At 41.7% G+C, this 20,037-nt stretch overlaps 1 protein-coding gene across 1 annotated transcript in view; it reads left to right on the top strand.

Annotated features, from left to right (window-relative positions):
* The window catches only part of ATP2C2 (ATPase secretory pathway Ca2+ transporting 2), a 112,350-nt gene that overhangs the window by 51,671 nt on the left and 40,642 nt on the right, over positions 1–20,037 (top strand). Inside the window, exons 6-11 of the mRNA XM_020989260.2 lie at positions 28–89; positions 2,606–2,714; positions 7,349–7,498; positions 7,586–7,654; positions 9,333–9,408; positions 13,681–13,747. Coding sequence (XP_020844919.1) covers positions 28–89; positions 2,606–2,714; positions 7,349–7,498; positions 7,586–7,654; positions 9,333–9,408; positions 13,681–13,747 — 533 coding nt within the window. The remainder of the gene's footprint in view (positions 1–27; positions 90–2,605; positions 2,715–7,348; positions 7,499–7,585; positions 7,655–9,332; positions 9,409–13,680; positions 13,748–20,037) is intronic.

The raw sequence follows: 20,037 nt of genomic DNA, 5'->3' as shown, positions 1-20,037 counted from the left end.
CAACCTTTATCATGTGCTTCTTATCAGGAATACCGATCTGAGAAGTCTCTGGAAGAACTCAGCAAGCTTGTGCCTCCAGAATGTAACTGGTAAGTGAGATGGTTCCTAGGAATTTACACATTAATTGTATAAATTAATGAACCAATAAATTTAATGGCAAAAATCATTCCCAAAGACGTGTGTGGTTTGATGGAGAGAGTACTGCTCTTGGAATCAAGACCTGAACTCTAGTACTGACTCTGCAACCAAGTAGTTGTGTGTCTTTGGACAAGTCGTGTTACTATTATAATTAACAATAATTAGTTAATTATCAAGTCAACAAGCATTTATTAAGTGCCAGGCTACAGGTTATTGGTAGGTTTTTTGTTCACAAAGAAAATTTCTTTTAGAGCACATTTTCATGTGTAAAGAGAATTGATCAAGAGCATATGGTTTAGAGCTAAAGGAACTTCAGAAGTCATGTTATCCAATGCCCTGCACTTTTCAGATAAGGCCACTGAAGATTAAAGGAGGAGAATGATTTTCTGAAGGTCAGCAGAGCCTCAGTGTTCTGAATCTCGTTGTTATGGAGGAGACTCTTTTAGACCTGGGTTTCTCTATATGTGCCCCTATTTGATTTTGGGAGTTATTGTAGTTTTGAAAAATAAGCAAGAAAGTGATTTGTACTTAGAGATCACTGCAAGGCCGTAGGGGAAATGGTGGATCAAGAGCCAGAAGGCCCATGATTCAGTGCCTTCTATGCCATGTCTTTGGGGCAGCTAGGTGGCATGATGGATGGAGGAGTGGGCATCAGAAATTCATTGTCATGAGTTCGAATCCTGCTTCAGATACTTATTAGCTGTATGACCTTGGGCAAGTTACTTAATCCTGTTTGCCTCAGTTTCCTTATCTGTCAAATGAGCTGGAGAAGGAAATGGCAAACCACTCCGGTATCTTTGTCAAGAAAACACAAAGTGGGGTTGTGAAGAGTCAGATGTGACAGAAATGACTGAGCAACAACAGAAAGCCATTTATTTGGACAAATCATTTAATTCATCTGGGTCTCAATGTCCTCGCCCAGAAAGTGAAGGTGACCCCTTATTATTTTTCTTCCAGCCTTAAAATTCTGTGGTCAGAGTCAAGGGAGGACTCCCTTGGAAATTCATTATCGAATGTCAATTATGTTGGTATTAACGTCTTTAGAATTCACTGTGACGGAGCTAAGTTCATTAAAGTTTTTCCTTTGTGAGAGAACAGGCCAAAGTCTTAATCTGTGCCGTCAGTTATTCATATTTTAAGCAGGGAGGTTTATGTTCCTCAAATTTACTGTGGAATGTTTTAATCCTTAGTTTCTTTCTTCCAACTTCAGCCTAATTCTGGAACAGAAATGTGAATTTGAACAATATAATGAAAATACGAAAATCTGTCAGAATTTGCTGTTTCTTTCTTCCCAGAAATCAAGTGCAGCACCAAAATAAACATAAGCCTTCCTCAACCTGTCTCTAAACTTGAGCCACAGTACACTGGAGCTCGGGAGAGGCCATGAGGCCTCTGTTGTTAAGAAGTGTTTGGATTTAGGAAGTTAGCCCAAGAAAATCCCAGCTCCCATCTGTGACTTCTCTGGGTGGCAGGGCTGTGGTGATGGGCAGCCATGAAAGAAAGGAGAGAATAAGAATGAGATGTTGGAAGTCTAGCAGTTGGCCTCGGGGCTCATGTTTTAGGTGTTCATTTGTCTAGTCTGACTCCTGACCTGGAGATGTGGCACAAGCCACTTTGGGGGCAGCTGGATGGTGCAGTGAATAATTCAGAGCTCTAGGCCTAGAGTCAGGAAGACTCCTCTTTCCAAATTCAAATCCAGCCTCAGACACTTACAAGCTGTGTAACCCCAGCCAAGTCACTTCACCCTGTTTGCCTCAGTTTCCTCATCCATCAAATGGGTGGAGAAGGAAATGGCAAACCACTCCAGTATCTTTGCCAAGAGAACTCTAAATGAGATCATGAAGAGTTGGATGTGACTGAAACAACTGAACAACAACTTAATTACACTTAAACTTTCTCAGTTTCCTCAAATAAATATGTATGGCTGAGTGTTCTAAAAGGGTAAGATAGTTATGTTTTAAAGAAAAACAATAGTTGTATGTATGTGCATCTTTTGTGGGACATTTCTTTGTGTGTGGTGTAGTGAAAAGAGCTGTAGATGTGGAATGAAGACCTGGGTTCAAATTCTGACCCAGACATTTCCCAGACAATCCAATTAACTTCTCTGGGTCTCACTATTTTTTAATCTCTAAAATGGAGATAATATTTGTGCCATCTACCTCACAGGGTTATCAGGAAGAGGCACTTTGTAAACCTTAAATCAATGTTATTTGAACAGGGCAATTTTAGCTTTTTTTTTTCTCACAATAATTTTTTATGTAACAGAAATACTCTTTGGTCATGAATAAGAAAATGTTTGATTCTTTGATCTTTCTACCAATGATCGACCCCTAAAGCAAAAAAAAAAAAGTTTGTTAATGAAAAGGACTCTTCTTTCAGATCTGTTTTTGTGCAGTCATCGTTAGTAGGTAAAATACATTTCTTTCAACATGGATGCTCTTGTTTTCTATCTGATTCGAATGTTCAGCATAAGAGAGGGGAAAGTGCAGCGTGTGCTTGCCCGAGATCTTGTCCCCGGAGACATTGTGTGCCTCTCGATTGGAGACAGGGTTCCTGCCGACATCCGACTGATAGAGGTAAGGACGCCCAGCTTTGCAGACGTTACACAGTGTACTGTTTTGGTCACTTTCAATTGTGTTGGTGTTCTGTTTTTACCTTACATACACTTACAAATTACTCACTTTGTAAGAGATCTCCTATGACAAAATAAAGCAGACTTCATGCTGAGATTGCTTCTCTGGCAATCTGAGAATACAATGTGGAAAATGAAAGGAGACTTATAAATCCTTTGAGAAGCTAAATACATTTTACTAGGTTCAAGTACTTTGGGCTCCATCTGCAGCAAAGTCCTTCATTCAAAACCCAGGTTGCTATTACTGAGTCGTGTCTGACTTTTAGTGACCCCATTTGGGGTTTTCTAGGCAAAGATACTGGAACGTTTTGCTATTTTCTTCTCCTGCTCATTTGACAGATAAGGAAACTGAGGCAAACAAGGTTAAGTGGTTTGCCCAGGGTCACGCAGCTAGTAAGTGTCTGTGGCTAGATAAAGACGAGTCTTCCTAATTCTAGGCCCAGCGCTCTATCCACTGAGCCACCGAGGTGCCCCAGGACCTATGTACTCTTAACTTTATTCAGAACTGAAACAATTATGGTTATTTGATTCTCCAATCCTTGACTGATTAGAAGCAGCACATCAGAAGGAAAAGGGTATTGTTGGCACCATTTAGTGTAGGCATGAACAGTCCTATATAGCTTAGTGGTACTTGAGAGCATTGATGTACTACAAGATTTTAAGAATAATATAATATAATATTGTAGTATTGACAGATATCTATGACAATGACCCTGAATTGTGGTATATTAGAAAAAACATGAGCTTTGGAGTCAAAAAGATCTGAAATTAATTCCTAGTTCTGCTCCTGATTAGCAGTATGACCTAGGATAAGTCACTTCTCTTCTCTGGCCAGTAGTTTCCTCCTTGATAAAATATGGGAGCAGTGAATACAGTTGGGAAACATTGAATTTAGAGTCCGAGGACTGAGGTAAAAAAACCACCTCTTCCACTTACCACCGATGGGACGTCAGACAGGTCACTTGTCCTCCCTCTTTTCATCACTTTTCTTCTTGCAAAATGAAGTGGTTGGGATGACCAGACCTTTAAGGTTCATTTCAGCTCTATATCTCAGTCTATGATCCTTTGACTGGATGATCCCTATGATCCCCTTTAGATCTAAAAGCCTCTGATCTCTAACTCTTCACTCCCAGGATGCTTCTGGCTCCAGATAAAGTTCTTGACACAGAAACAAGTTCTTTGCAATGCAGACCTGAAAGGCATATATACCAACATACTAGTTGTAAGCCATTACCTCAGTGCACATGGACAGTGAGGGCTGATTTCCAGTGATAGTCTCAGTTCGTTAGTGCCTCTACCCCACCTTCCTTTCCCATCCCTTCCCTACTGTCCTCAGCAACAGTTTGCAAACATTGGCATGCTTCCTTACCACTCCAGCCCAAGCCTTTGTGCCAAAATAATAGACGCTAGCAATATGGTGGACTGTTTTTGAAAGGTTGTCAAACCCTGACCTAGTAAGGAATGGCGAATAAAGAGGAGGGCAGACCAATAAACATGAAAAGTGATGGTGTCCATTTACTGGCCAAATTGAAACTTCTAATGGTTTACAATTTCTCAAGGCTTTAATATGGCATGGATTTTCTTTAGTCAGTCAATTAATCAATCAATAAATATTTAGTAAACACCTACTATGTGCCAGGCACTGTGCTAAGGTTTGGGGTTACAAAAAGAGGCAAAAGACAGTCCTGCTCTCAAGAAACTTACTGTCTAATGGGGGATACAATATGTGAACAAATATATACAAACTGAGCTATTTACAGGATAAATAGGAAATAATTAACAGAGAGAAGAAACTGGATGAAGAGGGATTGGGGAAGCCTTCCTATAGGAGACGGGATTTTAATTGGGACTTAAAGGAAGCCAGGGAGGTCATTTGAAACTCAAGGTGACCTTGAGCAAGTCACTTCTTATCTCCAGGATTTACTTTTTGATGTATACAATTAGAAGGTTAGACCAGGTAACTTTTATGGTCCCTTCCAGCTCTAACATTCTGTCTTAAACCCACTCCCATTTCTGACATCTGTGTTGTAAACCTCCTGCTAGCTTTGCCATTCTGTGTTCTAAGCCCTCTGGCTCTGACATTCTACGATCTCATAGTCATAGTCTGCAGATTTTACTTCTGACACTTTACAGCCTGATGTAAAAGCCGATAAGTTTGTTTATTTACAATAGGAACTGTAAAACTACTTGTTAAACCAGGAAAATGTGGTCAGGGATGGGTTTAAATATGTTTTGAAACCATTCCAGTTTCAAAAAGCAGTATATTAAAGAATGGGCCCTAGAACTGGGGGTTAACCAAACACCATCTTCTTCACAGTGGAAGACAAAGGACGGGGACCTCAGCCGCATAGGCTGACCTGGTACAACCAGTAAGACCAGGTCATAGCTTTCTTCTTCTCTGACATTCATGAAATAAAAGGTGACTTGAATTGAATTTGTCAGAACTCCAAGTAATGCTTTGTCTTTGGAGCTGGGGAAATAACTATTTAAGAACATGGGTGTGACAAAGCAAACTCATTTCTTTGTGTCTGGTTGAGGGAGAAAATGACTGCAAATTCTTTTCTGCTGTCCGTCTCAACCATACCCTATCTTTTCCAATTCCTCCTGCTTGCCATCAGAGCCACAGTGCGGCCTGTCTTTGTAGTTGCCTGTCACTCTCTTTCCTTCCTTTTGATCACTTGTTCTGATCTATATCAACCCCAGCTGCCTCTTCTTGACATTTCATTCTTAAATCCTGGCTGTCTGGCTCCCATTCCTACTGCTTACTGAGGCTGCTCTCTTGAATTGAATTCATTCGACATTATTAAGCACCTTCTATGTACCAGGTATTCTGCTAGATGCTTGGAATGCAGAGGCAAACATGTAGTAATCCCTGCCCTTGGGTAACTTACATTCTATTGGGAAGTACAACCATTGACTTCACTGGGATTGGGAATTCCTGGAGAGGAAATACCTTCTATCAGCAACTGTTACAACTTATAGTCTTAGAGGACTGTCTGGAGGCAGAGTATCTTTATCATGGCTACCCAGCTAAGATGTGTTAGAGGTCTGGGGCTGAGGCTAGCTCTCTATGTCATACAGCTTTTCCAGCATCCTACACAGAGACAGATCAATCCAAAGTGATTTAGAGAGAAAGAGAGGCTTACAGCTCTGCTATTCTTTTCTTGCTTGCCACCAGGGATGAGGAGTGGGGTGGGGAAAGACAGACAGACAGAGAAGAAAGGAGAGGAGAGGAAAAGAGAGAGATAAACAGAGGAGAGAGGAGAGGAGAGAAAGGAAGAAGGGAGAGACAGAATGAGAGAGACAAAGAAAGAGAAAGAAGAAGACAGGAGGAAGAGGAGGAGCGAGAAACAGAGGCAGAGGAGGGATAAAGGAGAGAGAGAGAGAGAGAGAGAGAGAGAGAGAGAGAGAGAGAGTGAAAGAGTGGGAGAGAGATGGGGGAGGAAGGGAGAAAGACAATGAGAGAAACAGACAAAAAGAGAGAGAAGAGAGGAGAGGGAGAGGAGAAGAGGAAGAGGAGTAAGAGGGAGAGAGAGAAACAGAGAGAGAAGGAGGGAAGAGGATAAAGATGATGGAGGGAAGGAGGAAAGGAGAGAGACAGAGACAGAGAGAGACAGAGAGAAAGACAGAGAGACAGAGAAGGGGGAAGAAGGGAGAGAGAGAATGAGAGAGAGAGAGAGAGACAGAGAGACAGAGAGAGACAGAGACAGAGAGACGCAGAGGCAGATGAGGGGAGAAGTGAGAGAGAGAGAGAGAGAGAGAGAGAGAGAGAGAGAGAGAGAGAGAGAGAGAGAAAATGAACATTAAGCAGAGAGAGGGGAGTGGCACTCAGGAAAGGCTTTGTATAGGTCTGGAGATGGCCTTTGAGCTGAGCCTTGAAAGAAGCTATGGATTCTAAGAGACAGGTGAGGAGGGGGATTTCCCGGGCCTGGAGGACAGACAGCCTGTGCAACAACCTGACGTAGGAGACAAGGTGTGATGTTGAGGGAACAGCCAGTCTGGCTGGAACGTAGGATATGGGAAGTAGCATAATTTAAAGTAAGACTGGAGAGGAAGGTCACCGTTCCTCATCCTCGGTCACAGCCACAGCTCAGGTGAGAAGCCAGTCTAGTGTTCTTTAGGTACAGTCACATGGCCTCAAAGAAATTATAATTGTTATTATCGTCACTCAAATTTATGTTGTACTTTTCAGATTGCAAGGCCCTTTCCTCATTAGTAAGCTATGAAATAGACAGTATAAGTATTATTATTCCCACTTTATGGATGAAACAGAGGATGAGAGTTAAGAGATTTGTATTGGAATCCCAACTTTGCCACTTATTAGCTGCATGATCTTGGTCCTGTGACTTCCCCTCTCTCAGCCTCAGTTTCCTTATCTGTAAAAGAAGGAGGTTGTTGCAGATGACCTTTAAAATATTTTCATCATTGAATGAATTTGGAAATATGTTGTCTTCCCCCCTATCTCCAGCATCTGTGTCTTGTTTTACAATGCCAACGGTTTAAATATTGTTGTATAAAATCAAACCAGTTAATGTGTGCTAGGAAGTGGAATTACTTTTCTTTCTTCTTCTAACTTAGGTTACAGAGCTCTTGGTTGATGAGTCCAGTTTTACGGGAGAAGCTGAGCCTTGCGTCAAAACAGATGGCCCCTCGTCAGGGGGAGGGGACCTGACATCACTGAACAATATTGTGTTCATGGGAACACTAGTCCAGTATGGAAAAGGGAGAGTAAGTCCTCTTCTGTTTACTTGACATATTTTCACCCATCTCTCCTAAAAACTGTTTGTAGTTACTGTTTTTATTTCCTTAATGCAGGGAGTAGTGATTGGAACTGGAGAAAAATCTCAGTTTGGAGAAGTGTTCAAAATGATGCAAGCTGAAGAGGTAAGAAGAGAATAGGGTTGTATCATCTGATGATTTGTGGGATGACTGGTCTCAAGGTGAAAGGGGCTGCCTCAGAAGTGATGAGTCATTGGAGATCTTCAGGGAGGGAGAGAAGAAAATAAGTATTTGTTAAGTACCTTCTGTGTGCTTTATAGATATTCTCATTTGATCTTCACAACAACCCTGGCAGGTAGATGCTATTATGAGCCCCATTTTACAGTTGAGGAAATTGAGGCAGAGAGAGGTTAAGTAATTTGTCCAAGGTTACGTAGGAAGTATCTGAGGCTATATTTGAACTAGGTCATCCAGACCCAGTGCTTTATCCAATGTGCCACCCAGCTGCCCAGGTACCTTCAGGTGAAGGGTGAGTGACCATAGATCAGAAATGTTACGGAGAAATTTCCTATCCATGTACTATTTGGACTAGACAGCCTCTGAGTTCTTTTCCATGTCTGAGAATCTGTAATTCTAACTGGTCGTGTTTAGTTTTAGAGAAGAAGAGGCTTTGGGGGACACAGATATTTTCTTCCAATAACAAAGGAGTGGCACAGAGAAGATGGAGCAAAGTTATTCTGTGTGGTTCCGGAGAGCCAGGCAGCAGGACTAGGACCAAAGTGGAGAGATGGAGACTATGTGGAGATTGTCCAAAATTGGCCAAATTGGCCAAAGCAGAGATGTGGAGACAATGTGGAGGTTGTCTAAATTGTCTGAAGTGGAGATATGAAGACAATATGGAGATTGTCCGAATTGTCCAAAGTAGAGAGATGGAGACAATCTTGAGATTATCCAAAATATGGAAGCAAAATGCAGTTCAATGAAGATGAATTTTCTAACTCTTAAGATAGTCTAGCTGCCTCAGGAGATACTGAGGTCCCCTTTACTGAAGAGGTTTAACTCAAGGCTGGATAAAAATTTCAGTCAATCAGCAAACATGTATTAAGTGCCTACCGTCTGCCAGGTATGGCATGAGACTGCTCAGGTACTGAGGATACAAATCAAAAGTGACACAGTCCCTGCCTGTCCTTAAGAAAGTTAGATTCTACTGGGAAGAGCTATCACACTCACCAGTAAGCATAAGGAAAAATCAGAAGTATATGAAATAAATATACTCATCTTCCTGCTAGTGAAACCTTAGATTCCACCCCTGAGAGGCTGGGCTGTAATAGATGAGCTTTCAACTTATCCCCAACAGACCTCCATGATACTTCCCAGTATCATGCTGCCATGCAGATCTCCCCCCTCAAGGTCCCCTTTATTTGTAGTATTCTCCTATTAGAATATAAGCTTCTTGAGGGCAGGGATTACCTTCCTATATTACATTTGTATCATCAATACTTAGAACAGAGTCTAACTTCACTTAACCCATGCTCTATCTATTTAGGGTGGTTGTGCTGAGAGTAGAAAGAAAGGGCTGGGTGCAAGAGATGTGGAGGTGAGTCAGTAAGAGTTGGTAACTCACTGGATCCATGAGATGAGGGAAGAGTAAGGAGTTGAGGATGATTTTAAGGTTGCAAACCTGGTGGTGCTCTCAACACAGGGAAGGAGATTGGGAGGGTGGGCAGGTTGCTGAGGAATTGCAGAATTCAATTATAAAATTGTACAGTTCTAAGATTCTTTGAAAAGTCCTGTTACTGGTGTTATTACATGAAGCCAATGACTCTTTTTTTTACCCCACCAGACTCCCAAAACTCCCTTACAGAAGAGCATGGACAAACTGGGCAAACAACTCACACTTTTCTCATTTGGCATAATTGGTGAGTTAACGATCTTTCATATTCTAGCATTATTGGTTGGAAAGTTGGCCTAAAAGACCCTTAATGATCCTTCCCACTATAAAATGCTCCATTCCTATGGGGAAAATAGACCCTTTCTGTTCATGGCATCTCTTTGACCTTTGTCTTCGAGTCAAACCAGAGATTTGGCATTAAGGTCTGCTTCTCAGTCATATTCTAAACTATACCTCATACATCAAGGACTGAAGGTGTTCGCAGAAGTGGCTGTAGCAAACTCACCTCCCATCTTACAGAAGAGGCAACTGAGACCCTGATGGGGGATGGGACTTGCCTGAGGTCACTGAATGAATGAATTGCAGATCTGGAGCTAGAACACTAATTTCCTGGCCCTCATCAATCAATCAATCCATAAGCACTTATTAAACACCCGCTGTATGTCAGGCAGTGTGCTAGTTGCTGGGGTCCCTGCCCTGCTAGCAAGGAGCTGTCCAGAATTTCTTTCCTCTGGTAGCACAGTCCCAGTCCAGCATTGTCCCCTGTTTACTCAGGGTGAATTTTAGGCATAACTGAAGCTTTCAAAGCCCAAACTTTCTTTATCTTAATAATTCTTGATAAATACCTCTCTGACCTGCTCTTTTCCCTTGGCTTTTAAAACTGCTCCATATTGAGCAGTATGGCACCACTGGGCAGAAAATCTGAAGCTCTGCCACTGGCTTTGTTTTTTACTTTGTACAAGTCCCTTCCCCTCTGTGCCTCTGTTTCCTCCCCTGTAAAAAGGGGGAGTTAGCTGAAATCATCTCTTTAAGTTTTCACGAGAAGTTGAGTGTTTTATGAGTTTCTACTACTGAACACCATTTAACCCTGGACGGCTGTTATTGTTATGAACATCCGCTGCTATGTGGGGGTGGTCATACAGTGCCACTTCCTGGGGTTTGGGAAATATCATGAGGCTGTTTGTTTGGAAGCTGATGATTCCTTTGGCTTTGCACTCTCTTCCTTGGGTATCAGTTGCTAAGCCCTTCCTAACAATCTCCTCCTCTTCCCCAAGGGCTCAGTCCCACTTCTCATCTTACAGGTCTTATTTTCCATTACCAACTAATGACACTAATAAGTTAATTTTACACTCTCTTGTATCTTCAGGGTTACTCTAAGCTCCTCCTGCAGAGAATAAGACATTGAACTTTGTAGCTTTTGGAATGTTCTAGAGGGCTGAAGTTGCTTGAAAGGCTCACTTTCACATATATGGAACATTACCATCTGGCCAAGTCCCCTTGTCCAATTGACTGTAAGCTTCTTGAAGGCAAGGACTGTTTGCTATACCTAGCACAGTACATTGGGCAAAGAAAGTTCTTAATAAATGTATGTTGAATGAAATGATCTCTTCTATCTCTCTTGATATGTCTAGACCAGAAGTGTGAAACACCAGAGGGTTTCCCCCATATACCAGATGAAAATGTAATTGGGAAATAGTGAACAAAAGAAGTAAAAATGCCATACAACACAGATAAGATTAATTTATGGTTTTTAAGTCAATGCTGCCCCTAGGTGGTATCCTTTTCTTTTTGAGTTTGCCTAAAGCAATAACACTTACAAGGTGTCAGCCTTCTTGATAAGTTAAAAATTGAACCAGTGAGTTTAATCTTCTTTGTTACCCTGGAGATAGAATAATATTCTAATTGTGCAAAAAGACAGAAGGAAACAGACATCCTCTGTCTCTCACTGCAGCCACCCCAGTATGACCTTCAGTATTACTGGCTTGGTTAACAGGAATCACTTCATAATAGATCAAGGAGAGGAAAGAACTAGATTTGGAAGAATGATAATAACAACAGCCGCCTTCATCTAGCATTTACTATGTGCCAGGTACTGTTCCAAGTGCTTTACAATTATCCTCCCACTTGAGAATCAGAAGACAGGATTTGCTATCTGTCAGTCTAATTGCGGTAGAATAATAACTGGCATGTTTAATAGAATGCTTTAAGGTGTACAAACCACTTCACACACGCTTTTTTTGGAGCTTCACTTCACAATAACCCCATGAGGCTGGTGTTACCAATATCATCACTGTCCCCCACATCAAGCAGAGACAGTGAATGTGATGCAAAAGGGTAGAGAGCCTGCCTTAGAGTAAGGAAGACCTGGATTTGGGTCCTTTCTCTGACACATTTTGGCCAAGTAACTGTGGGCAAGTTGCTTCACCAACTGAGGAACTGCTAGAAAGCTTTCTAAGAGGGCAAGTTGCAGACAAGGTGCCAGCCCCTCCCCAGGAGCTCCCAGACAGCACTGAAGGTATAGGGCCAGTCCCTTCCTGATTTCTTCCATTATCATCCTCATTTCACAGATGAGAAAATGAGATACAAAAGGTAAAGTGATTTGCCCACAGTCTTGGCTAGGAATTATCTGAAATGGGCTTTGGGTTCCAGTCTTTCTAATTCTAAGTGCATTATTGTCTCTACTATGCCAATAGTAGTAATGGTTGTAGTAGTAGCAGTAGCAGCAGTAACTAACATTTCATTTCTTCCTTCTTCCTTTCTGCCATTAGCTTGTAAGCCCCTTGATTGCCTTTTGCTTCTTTTTGCATCCCTGTTCTTGGCACAGTGCCTAATATATGGTAGTTGCTTGATAAATGTTTATTGGTTGACCAACTGATCTTTATGGTTTAGAAGCATTTTCTTTACAACAGTACTATCAGGTATGGTAATAAATTCAGAGCTGGGAGGGGCCATTTAATCTTACAGATGAAAAAACTGTACTATCAGGTATGGTCATAAATTCAGAGCTGGGAGGGGCCATTTCATCTTACAGATGAAAAAACTGACACGCAGAGAGGGGAAGGAAGCCACTTGGTAGACACTGCAATGCTAATTAGTGACCTAGTGGTGACTTCAAGCCATCCAGTCTTCTTCCCACCATACCATGCCTAGAAAATAACTCTTATTGGTATCTAAGCCTTCCTGACAGGATATAGATTGAACTGGTTGACTTTCATCTCAGTGTAACCACATGAGTTTTTCACAACATTTTCCCCACTTTTGTTCTCATGACACTCATGCCATAAGGAGGGTGAGTCAGAATGTCTGAACTCTGAGTCACACGTAGGTAATGCCTTCCTACTGGATCTCCAGCTACAGAACATGCTTTATGCAGCCTCTGAGGTCCTTTACAGCTGTGGGACCGATGATTCCATACCTGGAGAGGGCTTAAAAAGTATTAGTTGCAAAACGCCACTTTAATGCCAATGAGGCTGTTACTGAAACATTTACTAGGCAATTCTTATTATTCATTCACTAACGTCCCACGTTGAGGCTCTTTCTCACGCAGAGGTGAGCCTGATTTCCCAAACACTAGTAACAAGCTCTGGCTTGTCCTCCTGAGTTAAGGCCACCCTCATCAGCAGAGGGTTTGGCCAGAAAATGGTAAAATTATCTTAGTTACATAAACTCATGAAGCTCCCTGCTGAGGCGTGGAAGGAGTCACAGTCTTTATTGATGAAAGATAGCACCCACGCTGGTGGGTCCATGAAGTGCTGAAGGGTAAATATTAGAGAATATTATAATATTAGGCCCAGAGAAGTTAATATTTGCCCATAGTCACACAGCTAGGAAGTATCAGAGAGGAGATTGGAACCCAGGTCTCCCTGACCCTAAGTCCAGCACTGCACACACTGCCTTTCTATAAAATGCTATATAAATAGTTGGTATTATTATGATAAACAATAAGTGCTTATAGGTGGTAATTACAGTACTAATAATAAAAAACTTTGAATTAATTAGAGAGAAAACTCTATTCCAGTTCAATGTATTGTTAAACAAATAATTTTCCTCCACACAGTACTATTTAATAATGCTTTCTCTACCCCCCCAAAAGGAGGGGGAAGACTGTGCCCCACCCTTGAATATCATATTACTTGAGGACAAGATTTTGTCAGCAAGGGTGGTCCTTGCGCTGGTGAACATCCCAACTCCCTTACACCTCATTGGGTAATGTCATAAACTGTTGTCACCAAAGACTTCCATCATCTGGTAGCCAGCCCTCTGGTGATGGACCTGCCTTGAAGTTTTCCCACAAAGATGGCAGCTTATTATAATTGTTTTATGGGCAGCCAATGACCTCCCCTAGTTAGGAGAATGTGAGCCAGATGGAGAGGACAATATGTTACTAAGCACTTCCATGTGCAGGGTGTGTGTGTTTGTGTGTGTGTGTGTGTGTGTGTGTCCTCAAGGAAGTGCATTTTTAAAAATTCCTCCAGCTCTTAGAGAATGTTCCCTGTAATCTCCTCTGTTTTTCTACCAGGTTTAATTATGCTAATTGGCTGGCTTCAAGGGAAACAAATTCTCAGTATGTTCACTATCGGAGTGAGGTAGGTAAGAGGCTGACCCTTGGTGGCCTGTTTGTAATCAAAGAACAGTCGAGAAAGTCTGAAGATCTCAGAGGTGTTTGGTTCATTCTTTTGGTCCTGCTCTTCCTGTAGGAAGAGACCACTTATGGGGGCTTCCTCTTCCCATGCTGCCCTTCATGTGACTCCTTCCTAAAGCACCGTTCAGTTCAATAAACAGTAATTAAGCACTAACCACTACAATGCTGGGTAGAAAAGGACTCAAAATAATATGGCATCAAAGACTCAAGGAGCTGCCAGTTAACATCAGAGATAGAAGGAAGCATACAGAGAGAAGGGGAAGGGGATAAGGAATAAGCATTTAAATGCCTGCTATATACCAGGCTCTGTGCTAATTAAACACCTTACAAATATTGGGTTGGATCATCCTTATGTAACCCTGGGAAGATAGGCTATGATCTCCATTTTACAGCTGAGGAAACTGAGGCAAACAGAAGTTAAGTGACTTGCCCAGGGTCACACAGCTAGTAAGTGTCTGAGGCTGGATTGAACTCATCTTCCTGATTCCAGGGATGTTCTATAGACTAAGCCGCCTCGCTGCCCAGAAAAGCTAAATAAAGATCATTTAGTTAAAACCTTTGGTTATACAGAAAAGCAGCCTGAAGCCCAGATCCCAGAATTGACTTGCCCCAGATAAGACAGCTCAGTGACCAGCTAGAAACAAGAACAGAGACTGAGACATGAGGAGAAGAGAAAGAAAAGAACGCAGGCCTCCAGATCTCCCACACCAGAGCCCTCTCTAGTATGCCTTCCATCCTTTTCTTCCTCTCCTTTGGCCCTTCCATTTCACTAAAACCAAAATGGATTAATGAATGAAAATTCATTTCAGTGTTTACCATATGCCAAGCATCACAGATACAAATACAAAAGCAAAGAGAGTCCCTGCCTTCAATGAGCTTACATTCTGACAACACACATGTGGAAGTGGTGGCCAGGACTGGGGGTTGTTGGTCCAGACCATTACAGAGATGCTGAGTGGGGTCATGTGGTAGTGGGTTGGTAAACTCATTCCAGGAGCAAATGATAATTTATCCTGGTTTTAGAGCTGGTGGGAAGGTGGTGAGGATATAAGAACAGAAAACAGAGGCAAAGTGGTTGGGGAGGTAGGGAATGATGTTGAAAGGAGGCCTACCTAGGGCCTGCTTAGTGGGGAAGGGGGAACAGTCACCCATCAGGACAGAGAAGATTCCCAAAACAAATGTATCATGAGCTGCCATGGTCAAAAAGCACAGTGCTTGACATAGCGGTCAGGTTTTTCCTAACCAGTGAGGTTGCTCTTCATGTCTCAGAACCGGTGAATCTCAATACTCCGATAGAACTTGCCAAGCTTTTAATCTCAATGATTTTGCTTCACTGCTGAGCCTTCAAAGGACCAGTGAAAGGCATAGTGGGCTTGAATCAGGGAGCCTGGGTCTGAATCACCATCAATCACTTATTAGGTAGGTAATCTTGGGTTTGTCACTTTGGCTCATCTGAAAAATGAGGAGGGTTAGATGAGGATGATAGAAATGGAAGGCACCTTATTGGCCATCTCAGTTTGATCCCCTCATTTTTCAGATGCATAAATGGAGGCCAAAGGAAATGAAGGGATTTATTTTTCAAAGGTCACACAAGACAGAGGCCAGCTTTGAACCTAGGTCCTCTGATTTCTGATCTTTGGTACCACACTGCCCCTTAAAGGACCAAGTAGGTCTCTTCCAGATCCCAAGGTCCTAAAGTAAATAACTTTAAAAGATTTCTAATTTCATTGGTGTGGTCAACCCTTTAGTAGACAATTTCATGAATTGCTATGCCTCCCCCCCAATTCATCACCTGGTAGCCAACCTTCTGGGGGTAAAAGGTAGACAACATCGAAGGAACTAAAACCACACTGCAAAGAATTTCAGCAGCTAATCTGCCAGGTCTTAGGAAAAAGGAAAGAAAGCAGCTGTCTTCCCCCCCTTGTAGGGGGCTGGGAGATGAACTGGGGTGGCAGGGGAGTGGGAGGACAAGAGGAAGGAGAATGCAGAAAGTCTCTCAGGTGTTAGCTAGGAAGAGTTTGTTGTGCCGAAACATAATAGAGCAATTAAAAGTGCTTTGTTTGGTTTTTTTCTTTTTTAAGAGAATGCAACCGGGATGTTGATAAATGACATGTGACTGCATGGTTTCAGAAAAGATGAACACTTTTTGTAGCGTAATAGAGTAATAGTCATAGCAGTCTTTCAGAAGCAAAGAAGTAGTCAAGAAATCCAATTCCATTCATTTTATTATTTAATATTACAATAGCATTTATAAAGCATTTATGGCAGGCACCATGCTAAGTGCTTTACAAGTATTACCTTTTTTGTTTCTTATAGGTAGGTGCTATAATTATCTCCATTTTATAGCTGAGGAAACTGAGGCAGACAGAGGTCGAGTGACTTGCTCAAGGTCACACAGGTAGGAAGTTATCTGAGGCTGGATTTGAACTCAGCTCTTCCTGGCATGATCTGGGGCTCTATCCTTTGCCCTACCATACTGCTTCACTAGAAAACAAGTTGGAAAGCTAGGGCTCAGGTGAGAGGCCTAGCCTGGAGACAAAAAGCTGAGGATCTTCAGCTTTAGGTAAATAATAGTTGACTTCTATGTAAGTGGGTGAATTCCCTGAGAGAGGGAAAAGGACAGAAGAGGAAATGGAAGGGAATTCCCATTACTAGAGTGCGAGAGGACAAAGAGCAGACAGTCCAGAAGACACTGAAAGGTTTTCTTCTTTTAGTCTTTAGTTTTCTGATTAAAGAGAGGACAGAGAGAGAGAGAGAGAGAGAGAGAGAGAGAGGAGAGAGAGAGAGAGAGAAGTAAACCAAGTCTGGTTCTTTTAACATGCTCAATTCATCAAGAATTTATGAAGCACCTACTATGTGTCAGAGGATGCAAAGACAAAATGACAGACCCTGCCCTCAAGGAGCCTCTTTTCCATTCACTTACTGACTAGTGGCTTTCAAGGGAGCTCAGGAGTGGTTTTTTTTTCACTGCTATATCCTAGTGTACTCTATTAATATGCCCTTCCCACCCAATTAAAAAAAAGGAAAAACCTTGTTAATCCTCTACAAATGTTAGCTTTAGCAATCTTATCAGTCTTTGTTAGAGAATCAAAAATTATTCACATCAAAAAAAAAATTATTTGCCCCATGTTCAAATATAGTAATACAGTAATTGGTAATAAACTGTTTATATTACATGTAGTTAAATGTCTATTGTCGCCCAAGGTAAAAGATCACCATTCACATGGCATTGGGTAATGCTGAGGTATAAAGGACTTTGTATGAGCCTCTTCTTTCCAATACTACTTCATTTAAACTATTCCCCCTCCGCCCTTCAAGATAAATAATTCTTCTGGGAGTAGATAATAGCAGGTCTCAGTCACCTGTGAAACCTGGGGCAAATTTCCTCCTCAGTAAATAAGCATATTGGACAAGCTCATCTCTGAGGTCCTTCCCAACTCTACAGTTTTATGACTTGTTCTCATCTAGCGCCATCTTTTCCCTATTTTTCAAAGCCCTTTAGTTCAGAAACATTGTATAAATGTGCAAGACATATTAGATGCTGGGGTTTCAAAGACAACCACAACTCTGGCCTCAGTGATAATAATAGCTGGCATTTGTATAGCTCTTTAAGTTTTACAAAGTGCTTTATAAATATTATCTCATTTGATCCCATCCTGGGAGGTAGGTGCTGTCATTATCCCCAGTTTACAGTTGAGGAAACTGAGGCAGAGGTTAAGTGGCTTGCCCAGGGATACACAGCTAGCAAGTGTCTGAGGCTGGATTTGAATTCAGGTCTTTAGTGACTCCAGTGCTCTCTCAATCCACTATACCACCTGGCTGTTCTCAAGGAGTTCATATTCTACTGAAGGAATACATGTACACAGATCAGTAAACAGAAAGTAATTTCAGGAGGCAGAGTAAATTCAGGTTACATGAGTAACCTGAAGGGAGGGGGAAGATTAGGAAAAAATATTTCATGTGAGCCTTACAGAAAGCTTGGTATCCTAAAAAGCAGAGACAGGGAGAGAAGGCTTTCCAGGTATGGGGGAAGGCTTATACAAAAGCTGGAGATGGGAGATAGTATGTGAAGTTTGAGATTCTATATCTTTAAACATAACAATAAGTAAATATGTTAAGGTTCTTTCTTTGAACTGACCTTGTTCATTTTTTAATGTATTTTTAAGCATCTGGCACCATCAACCACAAACTTCAATGACTGCAGCTTTATGTCCAGTCCCCTGCTCCCCAACCCCCCCAAAAACCCCTAGATTTTACTTCCTGTGGGAAACAAGCCAATTTTTGCCCAAAATAAGGTGTATCTTGCCCCCTTGAAGCTCCCATGTGTGTCTCTAAATAGATTTTTTTAAATGATCACTTTAACTTGACTGATTTCACTGAATCTAAGAGCTACTTAATTTATATATCTTGTTGATTAATTTATATATGTGTATATATATATATATATATATACACACACACACACACACACACACACACACAAGTATATAGACTATTAATGAGTGAGAGAAACTTTATTAGTAGCATATTCTATTTACTAACTTTGTGGTATTTTTAATCAAGAAATCAATAGTTTCCCATGACACATGGGGCAGTGTAACTTAAAACATTAAACATTTGTTCTGACTAACCTTTATCTCTAATCCCCAGATGATAATCACACGTTATCCAGGTTGCTAGCACAGCTTCATGACTGTGAAACACAGTACAAAGCACAGCTGTGTGTGCACACTGGCAGCTGGGGCCATAGTGGATAGAGCACTGGGAAGACCGAAATTCAAATTTGGGCAAGTCGCTTAACTTCTGTTTGCCTCAGTTTCCTCATCTGTAAAATGTGGATAACGACAGAACCTACCTCCCAGGGTTGTTGTGAGGATCAAATGTGATAATATTAGCACATTTAAAAATATATTTTTGAGAACTGTATTTCAGTGTAATTAGTTTCATTCGTAATCTCATGTATTTTATTTTATGCATGTAAAAAATCATGATTCTAAGAAGAGGTCCCTGGGCTTCTCTAGACAGCCAAAGGGGTCCATGGTGCCAAAAAAAGGTTTTAGAACTCCTGCCCTATAATATGGTTTGAATCATTATATCAGAAAAATTCATCTGTCCTCCAGTTTCTGCATCTGTAAAAGGGTGGCGCTGGACTAGATGACTTCTAAAGACCTTCTGTCTTTCCTATTAGAATGGTGTTTCCCCCAATGGGAATGGAAGCTCCTTAAGCCCAGGGACTTTCTCACTTACTTGTATTTTTATTCATAGTGCTAATCACAATGCCTGGCCTATAGGAAGTGCTTAATTAATTAATGTTCTCCTTATTTCCCTCCATCCCTCACCTCTTTTTCCTCTCCTCTCCCCTCTCCTCCCTCTCCTCCCCATCTCCTCTCCTCTCCCTTCTCTCTCCTGTCCTCTCCTGTCATCTCCTCCTCTTCCTCCTCCTCTCTCCTCTTCTTCTTCTTCTCCTCTCTCTCTCTCTCTCTCTCTCTCTCTCTCTCTCTCTCTCTCTCTCTCTCTCTCTCTCTCTTTCTCTCCCTGTCTCCCCCCTCCCTCCCTCTCCTTCCTCCTTCCATTCCCTTCTCTCTTCCACTGTCTCTCCATCTCTCTCTCTCCTCATCTTTCATCCTCCTCCTCTCTTTCCCTCTCCCTCCTTGCCTCCCCTCCTTCTTCAGAGACATATATATATATTATATATATGTGTGTGTGTGTGTGTGTATGTATATAGAAATACATAATATATCTACATACATACACACATATACACACATACATATCTATATCTATATCTATATCTATATCTATATCTATATCTATATCTATATAATTATTCTGCATTGAGCTAGGCTGTTCCTCAGACAGCTATCACACCATCCCTCACCAGGCCAATGCCTGAAGCCTTTTCACCCTGTTGGGCTCTGCCTGAATCGGCCTTTCCTAAGTACTGGCTTAGTCTTCAAGAACCTATGCTCACTTCCACCCCCGATGAGGTATCAGAGCAGAACGTTGGGGAAGAAGAAGAATGAGCACCATCGGAATAAAGGGCCGGCCTAAGAGTCAGAAAGACCTGGATTCAAATCCTGCCTCTGATACATACTGGTTTTTGACCTTGAGCAAGACATTTTAACCCCTTAGTGCCACCAGCCCTCTAAGACTATAAGGTTAGTCTTAACCTTAGCCTAGCCTAGATAAGCTGCCATTCTGCATCAGATCCATGATCTTGAGATCATGGGCCTA

The sequence above is a fragment of the Phascolarctos cinereus genome, unplaced genomic scaffold (assembly GCF_003287225.1).
Source record: "Phascolarctos cinereus isolate Bilbo 61053 unplaced genomic scaffold, phaCin_HiC Scaffold_2;HRSCAF=192, whole genome shotgun sequence".
Taxonomy (NCBI): Eukaryota; Metazoa; Chordata; class Mammalia; order Diprotodontia; family Phascolarctidae; genus Phascolarctos; species Phascolarctos cinereus.
The sequence above is the reverse complement of the archived record's forward strand: the minus strand, read 5'-3'. Positions and strand labels throughout refer to the sequence as shown.